The following is a 12,775-nucleotide window of genomic DNA, read 5'->3' as shown; positions in this document are numbered from 1 at the left end:
GACATAATCACTATTTCTGGTTTACATTTGCTTAATCTGTGAAGAGAACAAGGGGCCTTTTCAGCAACTAAAGCCAAAGAATTTAGACTTTTACGTTCAACTTTAGGCAAATGTTTTGTTTTTGTTTTTTGGTCTTTTGTGTTTTTAGGGCCACACCCACGGCATATGGAGGTTCCCAGGCTAGGCGTCTAGCGGGAGCTGTAGCTGCCAGCCTACATCAGAGCCACAGCAACGCCAGATCCGAGCAGCATCTGCGACCTACACCACAGCTCATGGCAACGCCAGATCCTTAACCTACTAAGCAAGGCCAGGGATCGAACCCGCAACCTCACGGTTCCTAGTTGGATTAGTTTCCGCTGTGCCACAACGGGAACTCCGACTTTAGGCAAGTTTGTAAAGATAAAACCACACAGGTATGGATATTAACTTCCACAAGAGACACTTCTCATTATCTCTGACAGTTACAGCTATTCTTTAGTTGTCACTTTATAGTGCACTTTATTTCACTTAAAGTATTATGAATATTTTCCAAATAAAAGAAAAAGCATATTCCAAACCAGATTACTATTTAAAAGTAACTCATTTTTTCTTCTGTTCAAAATATTTTCATGATAGCACATGTTCTGTAAGAGTTCACATCAGTCTGGAGCATTGTTTTCTCCTTGGTAGTTGCCTTGGCTAGAAGAATTAAGCCATTTAGACATTTTAGACTTCATAAAAACCTATGGAAAAGCTATAAATAGTGGTTAGTCCCACCCTAAAATTATGCACACTCAATATAAAAACTTAAACCAAGTATTAGGCATCAGTGTGTTATTAACTATTATGACCATGTAGGCATTTGTCCTATCAGACCGATATTTATTTCATACCTATTTATACATATTCACACATTTGTTTTTTAAAGTTTCACTGTCAATCACTGGGAGTTGCTTCTACTAAGGCAAAGGAAAACATTTTTTTAAAGCATTCAGACCAATCGAGTATTGGTTTTGAAATAACCTAAGGAAAATGAAGATTCTATCAATAAATAGGAGGCTAGTAATAATATTAACTTAGTCATCAATTTTCTGTCTGTGGAAGACATACAGTCCCCCTTTACCACAATATTTTCCATTTTGCAAACTATGATGTAAAATCGGCACATGAATGTAATGTTTGGGATGTTCTGATTAAGTCTTCAGCAGAAAACATATCATAAGGGTATCACAAGATGGCCAATAATGCTACAAAAACAAAGCTACATATAACACTAAAAGCTTAATTATTTAAAACTTAAATTATGTTCTAAGTCCCATAAATTGAGGTGCACAATGTGCTGCAAAATGCAGGTATAGTTTACAGAAAAGTAAGAGCTAGATTTAAGTATGCCATTACAAATAAAAACATACTTAAAAATAACTTTGCTTTCCTTCTTGGAATGTGGAAAGGCTTTTTGTTTTTTAAAATAATTTGGATGGTCTGGGTCTTTTATGTGTCCAAAATTTTTTAGAATAACAGCACTTCTTTCCTCTATAAATTTCCCCCTTTAGGCAAAGAAAAGAATTCTATTAATCTTTTAAATACACTTGCAAAATAATTTTCTGTTTTTGCCACCAAAGATGAATGTACTGAAAGTGAAAACTCTCTAAGCAAGATCAAAATGTGCTAATATTTGACACAGGGTCACTTACTTAAATTTATGACAAAAATAAATTGCTCTAGTTGCTAAGGGAAAGATGTTAAGGCAGTAACTTAAGTTACTGTTGTCAGGGTATTTAAATAGGCCCTGAAAGAAAATTGATGGAACATCAAAAATTAGAAAGAGACCACTTAAATGAGTGAATAGCTTAGATTCTGAGTTATGGGGTGCAGAACTCAGATTAATCTTTGCTTAAATAGTCTTGGCAATAAGCTATAGATTATTAATATGCAGAGCAAAAGAGAAACTGGCAAATCACCTGAGAAACAGCATACAAGGAAAAATGCTAATGCTAAGAGTATATATTTTAACTCAAACACAAAAATGTCAATCCTTGGAAAAGCAGGAAGATAACACAGAATTATCTTAAGATATGAAAAGTAGGTTCTCAAAGATCAATGGTAAGGCACAAAATGATTTCTAAAATCATTGTAAAAAATCTGGGACGGCTGTAGAAGTTAGCAAAAGTTAGAAGAATACATAAAACCAAGAGATAGTAGCATTTGGTTAAGCTATTTTATAAGTAGATTGTTAGGTAGGAATTTTATTCAAAATATTTAACAACCAGTATGACATGGGCCTCCGCAACTCTGACACCCACACAAGTGTACACTGACTGTCATCCTAGTTTTAAGAAATACTACATTTAATTCATTGTTTAATTTCAAGTCATTAAAGTCCTACCTGTGTATGGAATTAAATCTATTTCTGTCTGGTGCTACCATTTGAAAATGTGTGTTTAAAATACAAATGAAAAGTGGGGAGGATAGTCATTTAACTTGACCCCGGGAATAGTAATTTTCCCACATTTGGATCTTTTCTCACTGTGGTTCCCTGCATGACTGCCTGTGGTAATGGACTTAAATTACACCATCATTAAGGGCTGAAATGGCAAAAATAAACCTAAAATTTGAAAGTATAAGAAAAAAAAGATATTTATACAAGGATACTATATGCTGGCCCTGTGACGGTCACTTTATACACAATATGATATTTAATTCTCATAGCCTGGCAAGACAGACATGACCCTCTTTTGTGTTCTGCCCAATCAATGTTTCTTAAACACATATCATGTATTAGGTATTATGCTAGGCAAAGGGTATAAAGATGAGTAACTACTCTTTTTGCATTAGGAGAGGGTGAATGAAGGCAAATGCATAAGCAGGCCAATTTCTAACTTATGCAGTAAATATTTTTATGTGCGTATACAGAGTAGGCTGTGGGAACCCTACAATTAGGGGAGATCCCCTTGACACTGAAGACCACAGAGGTTAAGAACCTGGCCGGATCACACAGTAATAGAGCCAAGGATTGAAACCAGGTCTGAATTTAAATCTGAGGTGTGGCATACACAACACAAACACATATGTGTATCTCTCAAAATCAGTAACAAGTTATACTAGAGGTGTTTTTTTGTTTTTTGTTTTTGTTTTTTTGTTTTTAATGGCTACAGCAGCGGCATATGGAAGTTCCCAGGCTAGGGACTGAATCCTAGCTGCAGCTGTGACCTACACCACAGGTGCAGCAATGCTGGATCCCTGAACCCACTGCACTGGGGATTGAACCCTCGCCTCCACAATGACCAGAACCACTGCAGTCAGATTCTTAACTCCCTGCACCACAGCAGGAACTCCTAGTGGATCCTTTTTAAATTGATCATTTCAAGTGTTAATTCTCAAAGAACAAAAACATATGGCCAACATTGAATAGCAATAGGTTTAATGATAGTGCTCAAAGTTTTTAAAAAGTCCTGAAATCTCGACCTCTTTCCTCAAGACTCATACTGCCAACTGAAGCACTTATGGGAAGGCTTGGTTAGAGAATATTCTATGCAGAGACACAGAAGTGCAAGCTGGAACTGAGGTGTGGGTTATCATTGGGAGACTTTAACCAAGAGGTTTAGTGAGTAGGCATGAACCAATATTGACCAAATCACTTGCAAGGTCTGTCAAAATCACTAATGGGATAATGCTCACTAGCAGTGGGGGACTAGAATCAGGAAAACTGAGAAGTCCTCCAGAAAGACCAAAATCAGATAGGTAGATAAGTCCAGCTAAGGCCTGACAAGCAAGCATAGGACATGGATGAATCTTTAATCCTGAGGGAGCAAGAACTGGTTTGAGATAGCACCAGGAATTGGGGCTAATTTACCTTGACGCTCTGATAAGAACTTAACAGGCTTTTCCCTCAGACAGTTGAGATCCTAAGAATTCAATAAATGTTAGTAATCTGCTACATGCTTTACATGTATTAATTTATTTAATCTTAACAACCTAATAATAGTATTATTATCCGCATTTTGACAGATTAAGAAACTGAGACTCAGGATTAGAATCACCCCCAATGTCACAGCCAAAATTGAAACATCAAAAGACAGTCTAGCTCTAAAGCCATGAAAATATAAAAGGATTTAGATTTGGTCTCTCTAATTTTTCACAGTTGAAGTAATGAGCAGTTTATGACAAAGATTAAAAGAATTTAGCTCAGATTAAGACAGACTCAAATCAGAGTCTTCTATGGAATTTTGAAGGAGTAATTTTATAGAAGCAATAACTAATTCTTTCTCAAGTTTTCAAAAGCACACAGAAAATGTATTAGCTACTTAACAGAACAGTCATCTCTTTAAATCCCTTTCACCCAGAGATGTTTTAAGAATTTTACCATTTATTTATAATGCACTGATCTTGCCAAATAGCTCTTACAAATCAAACTTACCACAGATTTCCTTCCTAGTGAAGGGTATGTCAGAAAGGGAAAAAAATAAAATTTTCTTCCTCACAATTTATGGAAAAGAAAATGTTTTAAAATATTAAAAATATTTGTGCTTTTCAGCATTACTGACCATCTGTGTAGGCAGATATTTAATAGCTACCTTAAATTCTTTTTTTTTTTTCAGGCTGCACCTGAGGTGTATGGAAGTTCCCAGGCTAGGGGTCAAATTGGAGCTGCAGTTGCCAGCCTAACCCACAGCATTGCTGGATCTGAGCAGCATCCGAAACCTACACCGCAGCTTGTGACAACATGCTCCTTAACCCACTGAGCAAGGCCAGTATTGGTCAGATTCTTAATCCACTGAGCCACAACGGGAACCCCTGCCTTAAATTTTTGTTTTCTTAAATCCTCTGTTGAATACCGTACAGCTCTGACATATTTAGCCTGAGTTATTCAGGACTCATGATAATTATCAAAATACAAACAAATGAAGAAAACCCATCTCCTGACTTGTGATTTTTTAAACTCATTAGTCATTAACTGACTACTTTAGACTGACCTTTTTATACCCACCCAATGGTAATCTGAAGTTGCTTGCTCAAGTTCTAGGGAAGCCATTTGATCTGCCAGTTGCTTATTCTTCTCCTCTAGAGCCTGAAGGTTGTGGGTTAATGCATTTATGTCTACCTTTGAAAAACAAAAAGGAGAAAAGAAATCTATGGCCGATCCAAAAACATTAGCTAGTTTTTAAAATGGCATTTTTAACCATAAAATAGATTGTATCTTACGAACACGTATCTCTGCTTTTCTAGTTTTCTTCAGCAAGAGGGTTATTACAAATTGCATAGTGCACATGGACTAGAAGTGGAAGTCCTGCTGGTACTTAATGTTTATTTAAATATTAATTCAAGGGAGTTCCCATTGTGGCTCAGTGGTTAACGAATCCAACTAGGAACCATGAGGTTGTGGGTTTGATCCCTGGCCTTGCTCAGTGGGTTAAGGATCCGGCATTGCCATGAGCTGTGGTGCAGGTCACAGACGCAGCTTCAATCTGGTGTTGCTGTGACTCTGGTGTAGGCCGGTGGCTATAGCTCCAGTTGGACCCCTAGCCTGGGAACCTCCATATGCCGTGGGAGTGGCCCTAGAAAAGGCAAAAAGAGACAAGAAATAAATAAATAATAAATATTAACTCAAGCACATAAATATAGATGCAAAAATCCTCTACCAAATATTAGCAAAATGAATACAGCAATACAACAAATCAGGACTAACTGACGTTTATCCCAGTAATACAAAGTTTGTTCAACACTGAAAATTAATTAGTATAATTCACCACATCAATAAACTATAGAAGAAAAATCATGTGACCATCTTGATACAGAAAAAGCATTCCACAAAATCCAACATTAATATATGATAAAATCACAGTATTCTAAAAATGAAAGAGAACATCTGTAACTGATAAAAGTATATTTACAACTAAACTACAACTAATATTCCACCAATATCAATATTGGTGAAAGACTGAATGTTTTCCCCTAAAACTGAGAAAAAAAGCAAGGATATCTACTGTCACCATTCCTATCCAGTATCATACAGGAGGCCTTAGCTGGTGCAGTACAGTAAGATAAAGTAATAGACGGCAGAGGGAGCACAATTAAGATGGCAGAAGAGTAGGAACTTATCTTCTCTCACAAATACATTGAAAAAAAATCTATGTGTAGAACAATTCTCACAGAACGTCTACTGAACACTGGCAGAGACCTCAGACTGCCAAAAAAAGGGAAAGAAAACCTCCACATATATGGGGGAAAAATACAAAACTAAAGAAGAGAGAGAGAGAAGACAGAAAAAGGAATCAGGACAGGACCAGAACTCCTGGGAGGGAGCTGTGAAAGAGGAAAGGAATCTGCACAATGGGAGGCCCCCTGTCTGGCAGGGAGATCAGGCAGGATGGAAGGGAAGCCTCAAAGTCTTGGAGAAAAGCACAGTAGCCTGTATGAGGAGGGTAAAGCAGAGACAGGGCCACAAAGACCATCAGTACCATTGCCCAGTGCACCCCAGCATGAGACACTTAGGTGGAGCTGGGAGCTGAGGCTTGGGCTTCAGAGGTCAGTTCTGGGGAGAGGACTAGGGTTGACTGAATGGAAACCCCCTGAGGATGCTAGAAAGTGATGCATCACCACAGCAGAGGGAATTCGAGAGGAGGCTTGGGCTTGCCAGAGATGTAAGGTGCCATTGTGGGGGAATGTAGGGGGGTAGGGGTGGCATGGGACTGCCCTGGGCACTTCGTTCTCTGTGTACATGGGCTCTCAGTGGCAGGGTACCTTCTGCATGGGCTATTGGGGTGGGTGGCAAGATGCTGCAACCATCGCAGTCTTGAGAGGTGGGTGTGACCCGCCACTGCTTGCTGCCCCTACCAACCCAGTGACTAATGCCACTGCAGAGGGCCCTGCAATAGGTGTCGCCCATTGCCCCCACCTCACTAGGAATGCACACTGCCACTGTCACTGCTAAGAGCTAATTCCCAGGGTCCTGCAACCAGGCACTGTTCTTTGCTTCCACCACCCTGGGGGGTCACTGCCACTGCAAAGGGCCTGAAACCAGGTGTAGCTTTCCAGACCACCTCTCTGTGGGTTGTTTCTGCTGCCAAGGGCCCAGGGAATGGTGTTGCCAGGAGACACTGCCCATTGTCCCCCTATCCTCAGAAGCATGTGTGAGTTGTGCAGCTGCACATTCTCTATCAAGGAGATAATGGCCTACAGACACTGAAGAAAGAGATAGCAAGCATCCAAACCAACAGCAGCCATCATGCCAAAAAATTAGTAAACATACACAAGCTACCCAGGGAAGCTACTGCATATAAATAGCACTCTAAGACTCAATCCAGTAGATAATTGTTTCCCTTAAACTTACACAGGAAGAAAAATATAAGCAAAATGAAGAAGCACAGGAACCATTCCCAGCTAAGAGAACAAGAGAATTCCCCTGAAGGACTCAGCAATGAAACAGACCTCTGCAGTCTAACAGGCACCAAAAGGAGGTAATAAGGAGTTCCCATAGTGGTTCAGCAGAAACGAATCCAACTAGTAACCATGAGGTTGCTGGTTCAATCCCTGGCCTCACTCAGTGAGTTAAGGATCTGGTGTTGCCATGAGCTGTGGCATTCCACACATGGCTCAGATCTGGCATTGCTGTAGCTATGGCGTAGGCCAGTGGCTACAGCTCCAATTTGACCCCCAGTCTGGGAACTTCCATATGCTGCAAGCACGGCCATAAAAAGCAAAAAAAAAAAAAGAAAAAAAAAAGGAGGTAACGAAAATATGGAAGTAGTTAAGAACAGTCATTGACATAAATGCAGATTATGATAAAAAGGAACTAGAAATTATAAGAAGGAGCAAAGAAAAATTAGAAAAGTCATTAGCTGAGACAAAAGCTGAGCTAAAGGCAATGAACAGCAGAATGAATAATGCAGAAAAGTGAATAAATGACTTGGAAGATAGAACAATGGAAATTACCCAATCAGGACAGCAAACAAAAAATGGAAAAAAATGCAAGTAATATAAGAGACCTATGGGATAATATAAAGCATCTCAATCTACGCATAATAGGGATTCCAGAAAGAGAGGAAAGAGAATGGGGATTGAAAATGTATTTGAAGAAATTATGGCTGAAAACTTCCCAAATCTAAAGAAGGAAACAGATATCCAGATACAGGAAACACAAAGTTTCCAATAAGATGAACTCAAATAGACCTACATCAAGACATATTAGAATAAATATGTCAAAAGGTAAAGATAAGGAGAGGATTCTAAAGGCAGCAAGAGGAAAACAAAGAGTTAATTACAAGGGAATGCCCATAAGGCTATTGGCTGCTTTCACTACAGAAACATTGCAGGCCAAAAGGGAGTGGCAAGATGTACTCAAAGTTCTCAAAGGGAAAAACTTGCAAACTAGAGTATTCTACCCAGAAGTTTATCATTTAAAATAGAAGGAGAAATAAGATACAGGATGGAGGAAATCACAATTGGGAAGTAATTATGTAAATATAAGCCAGGATACAGATCAAAAAGAAAAAAAAAATTTGTGAAAGTAATGATATGCAAAAGGAACAGCAAAAGCATAAAAACATAAAGAGGTAAAAAAGGACATCAAAATCATAATATGTGGGGGAAGAGAGTAAGAAAGAAGATTCTTTTATTCACTTATTTATTTTAGCATGTGTTTAAGACTATGTGACTATCAATCTAGAGCAAGCCAATATAAAAAGGGGTTAGCATACTTGAGGAACAGGGCAACCACAAAGCAAAAACCAACAACAGATTTACAAAAACCAAAAAGAAGAGTATACATACATAAAATAAAAGGAAATCATCAAACCACAAAAAAGAAAAAAAAAAAGAAACAAAGGAGAAACATTAAATCAACTGGAAAACAAGGTTTAAATTGGCAATAAATACATATATATCAATAATTAACTTAAATGTCAATGGACTGAAAGCTCCAATCAAAGACACCAAGTCACAGATTGGATAAAAAAAGAGCCTACAGGAGTTCCCGTCGTGGCGCAGTGGTTAACGAATCCAACTAGGAACCATGAGGTTGTGGGTTCGGTCCCTGCCCTTGCTCAGTGGGTTAACAATCCGGCGTTGCCGTGAGCTGTGGTGTAGGTTGCAGACGCGGCTCGGATCCCGCATTGCTGTGGCTCTGGCGTAGGCCAGTGGCTCCAGCTCCAATTCGACCCCTAGCCTGGGAACCTCCATGTGCCGCGGGAGTGGCCCAAGAAATGGCAAAAAAAAAAAAAAAAAAAAAGACAAAAAAAAAGAGCCTACAATATGCTGCCTACAAGAGACCCACCTTAGAGCAAAGGATACATGTAAATTGAAAGTGAGGGGATGGAAAAAGTTATTTCATGTGAATGGGAAAGACAGGAAAGCAGGAGTTGCAATACTCATATGAGACAAAATAGATTTCAAAAAAAAAAAAAGGCCATAAAGAAAGATAAAGGACACTATTTAATGATAAAAGGGTCAATTCAAGAAGAGGGTTATTGCACTTGTCTACATACATGCACCTAATGTAGGAATACCCAAATACATAAAATACTAACAGACATAAAGGGAGTAAATGATTGGAATACAATTATAGTAGGGGACTTGAACACCCTACACACATCAATGGACAATAGATCTTCTAGACTGAAAAATCAATAAGGCAACAAAGATCTTAAATGACGCAAGAGAACAGTTAGACTTAATTGATATTTTCAGGACATTACATCAAAAACCCCAGAATATACATTCTTTTCAAGTGTACATGGAACATTCTCTAGGATTGACCAAGTACTAGGGCACAAAACTAACCTCAACAAATTTAAAAGTATAGAAATTATTTCAAGCATCTTCTCTGACCACAACATTATGAAACTAGAAATCAACCACAGGAAAAGAAGTGAGAAAAAACTGACTACATGGAGAGTAAACAACATGCTACTAAAAAACCAATGGGTCAATGAGGAAATCAAAAAAATACCTTGAGACAAATGACAATGAAAACACAACCATATAAAATCTGTGGGATTCCACAAAAGCAATTCCCAGAGCGAAGTTCATATTGATATAGGCTGTCCTCAAGAAACAAGAAAAATGTCAAACTGATGACTTAACCTACCACCTAAAAGAATTAGAAGAAAAACAACAAACAAATCTGAAGTCAGCAGAAGAGCGGAAACAATAAAGATCAGAAAGCAAATAAATAAAACAGAGATTAAAAAAATATTAAAAAAATCAATAGAACCAAGAGATGATTCTTTGACAGGGTAAACATAATTAACAAAACTCTGGCCAGGCTCAGCAAGAAGATAAGAGAGAGAACCTAAATAAACAAAATAAGAAATGAAAAAGAAGAAATCTTAATGGATACTGCAGAAATACAAAAAACTGTAACACAATACTATGAACAATTACATGTCGACAAATTTGACAATCTAGAAGAAACGGACAACTTTCTAGAAACATTCAGCCCACCAAAACTGAACTTAGAAGAAATAGATAGTTTGAAGAGACCAGACCGATATGTAATTTAAAACAAAAAAACAGAAAACAAAAAAAACTCCCCACAAACAAATATTTAGGAACAGATGGCTTCACAGGCGAATTCTACCAAACATATAAAGAACTTATACCAGTCCTTCTCAAACTCTTCCAAAAGAGTGAAGGCCCATCTCTAATACCAAAACCAGACAAAGAAAGTACCAAAAAAGAAAATTACAGGCCAGTGTCTTTGATGAATATAGATGTAAAAATTCTCAACAAATTTTTAGCCAACCAAAAGCAGAACAACATATCGAAAAGATCATACACCATGACCAAGTGGGATTCATTCCAAATTTACAAGGATGGTTCACATAACCACATGATCATCTTGATAGATGTAGAAAAATCAACTGACAAAATTCAATATCCATTCATGTTAAAAACTCCTACCAAAGTGGGTATAGAGGGAACATACGTCAACATAATAAAAACCCTGAGTGTATATAATACTCAATGATGAAAAGCTGGAAGAAGAAAAAAAAACAAACCAAAAATGCTTAAAAAAAAACCCTAAAAACAAAAACAAACAAACAAAAAGGATACAAATTGGAAGAGAAGAGGTAAAATAGTCACTACATGCAGATGACCTGATACTACAAATAGAAAACCCTAAAGAATTCCACACACAAAAAAAATACTCTATCTGATCAACAAATTCAGCAAAGTAGCAGAAGACAAGATTAACATTTATCAAATCAGTTGCCTTTCTGTATAATAACAATAAAAGATTAGAAAAGCAGTAATAAAAAAATACCTTTTAAAATCACACCAAAAATAAAATACCTATGACCAAGGAGGTAAAAGACTTACACCAAGAACCATAAAATATTAATAAAGGGAATTAAAGAGGATTCAAAGAAATGGAAAGATATCCCACACTCCCGGATTAGAAGAATTAATATTGTTAAAATCTACATACTAACCAAAGAAATCTACAAATGTAATATGGGCCATATCAAATTACCCTGACATTTTTCACAGAACTAGAACAAATAATCCAAAAATGTATATGGAATCATAAAGACCCAGAATCACCAAAGCAATCCTAAGGTAAAAAACAAAGCAGGAGGCATAACTCTCCCAGACTTCAGACAATACTACAAAGCCATAGTCATCAAAATAGTGTGGTATTGGTGCAAAAACATACATATGATCAATGGGTCAGAATAGAGAGTCCAGATATAAACCCAGATACCTAGGAAAATTAATCTTGAACAAAGGAGGCAAGAATATAAAGTGGGAAAAAGACAATCTCTTCAGCAAGTGGTGCTGGGACACTGGACAGCTACATGTAAATCACTGAAATTAGAATACCCTCTCACACCATGCATCAAAAAAACACCTCAAAATTGCTTAAGGACTTAACACATAACACCATAAAACTCCTAGAAGAGAATATAGGCAAAACATTCTCTGACATAAATGGTACAAATATTTTTAAGTCAGTCTCCCAAGGCAATAGAAACAAAAACAAAAGTAAGTAAATGGGACCTAATCAAACTTACAAGCTTTTGCACAGCAAAGGAAACCATAAATAAAACAAAGAGACAACCTCTAGGATAGGAAGAAATAGTTGCAAACAATGAAACTGACAAGGGCTTATTCTTCAAAATATACAAACAACACATACAACTCAACAATAAAAACAAAAACCAACTGAAAAATGGGCAGAGGGCCTAAACAGAAATTTCTCCAAAGAAAACATATGCATGGCCAGTAGGCACATGAAAACTGCTCAACATTGCTAATTATTAGAGAAATGAAAATCAAAACTACAATGATGTACCACCTCCTACCAGTCAGAATGGCTATCATCAATAAGTGTACAAATAAACACTGGAGGGGGTGTGGAGAAAAGGGAATCCTCCCACACTGTTGGTAGGAATGTAAATTGGTAAAACTACTATGGAAACCAGTATGGAGTTTCCTCAGAAAATTAAAAATAGAATTATCATATGACCCAACAATTCCACTTCTGCACATACATCTGGACAAATCTATAATTCAAAAAGATACATGCAGTCCTATGTTCATAGCTGTACTACTCACAACAATAAAGACATGGAAACAAACTAAATGTCCCTAAGCAGACAAATGGATTAAGAAGATGTGGTTCATATATGCAATGGAATACTATTCGGCCATAAAAAAGAACGAAATAATGCCATTTGCAGCAACATGGATAAAACTAGAGATTATCAGACTAAGTGAAGGAAATCAGAAAGAGAAAGACAAATACCACATTATATCATTTATAGGTAGAATCTAAAATATGGCACAAATAAAC

General features: G+C 37.2%; 1 protein-coding gene across 11 annotated transcripts in view; it reads right to left on the bottom strand.

The window, feature by feature from the left end:
- Positions 1 to 12,775, bottom strand: part of CCDC150 (coiled-coil domain containing 150) — a 91,968-nt gene that overhangs the window by 45,275 nt on the left and 33,918 nt on the right. For 9 of the 11 annotated variants that reach the window (XM_047773117.1, XM_047773119.1, XM_047773118.1 and 6 more), the window contains one exon: positions 4,967 to 5,080. The exons of the other annotated variants lie outside the window; for them this stretch is intronic. In XM_047773117.1, the coding sequence (XP_047629073.1) occupies positions 4,967 to 5,080 (114 nt within the window). The remainder of the gene's footprint in view (positions 1 to 4,966; positions 5,081 to 12,775) is intronic. 11 annotated transcript variants of the gene reach the window in all.

This window comes from Phacochoerus africanus, chromosome 3 (assembly GCF_016906955.1).
Source record: "Phacochoerus africanus isolate WHEZ1 chromosome 3, ROS_Pafr_v1, whole genome shotgun sequence".
Lineage (NCBI taxonomy): Eukaryota > Metazoa > Chordata > Mammalia > Artiodactyla > Suidae > Phacochoerus > Phacochoerus africanus.
This window is presented reverse-complemented; position numbering and strand designations above follow the sequence as displayed.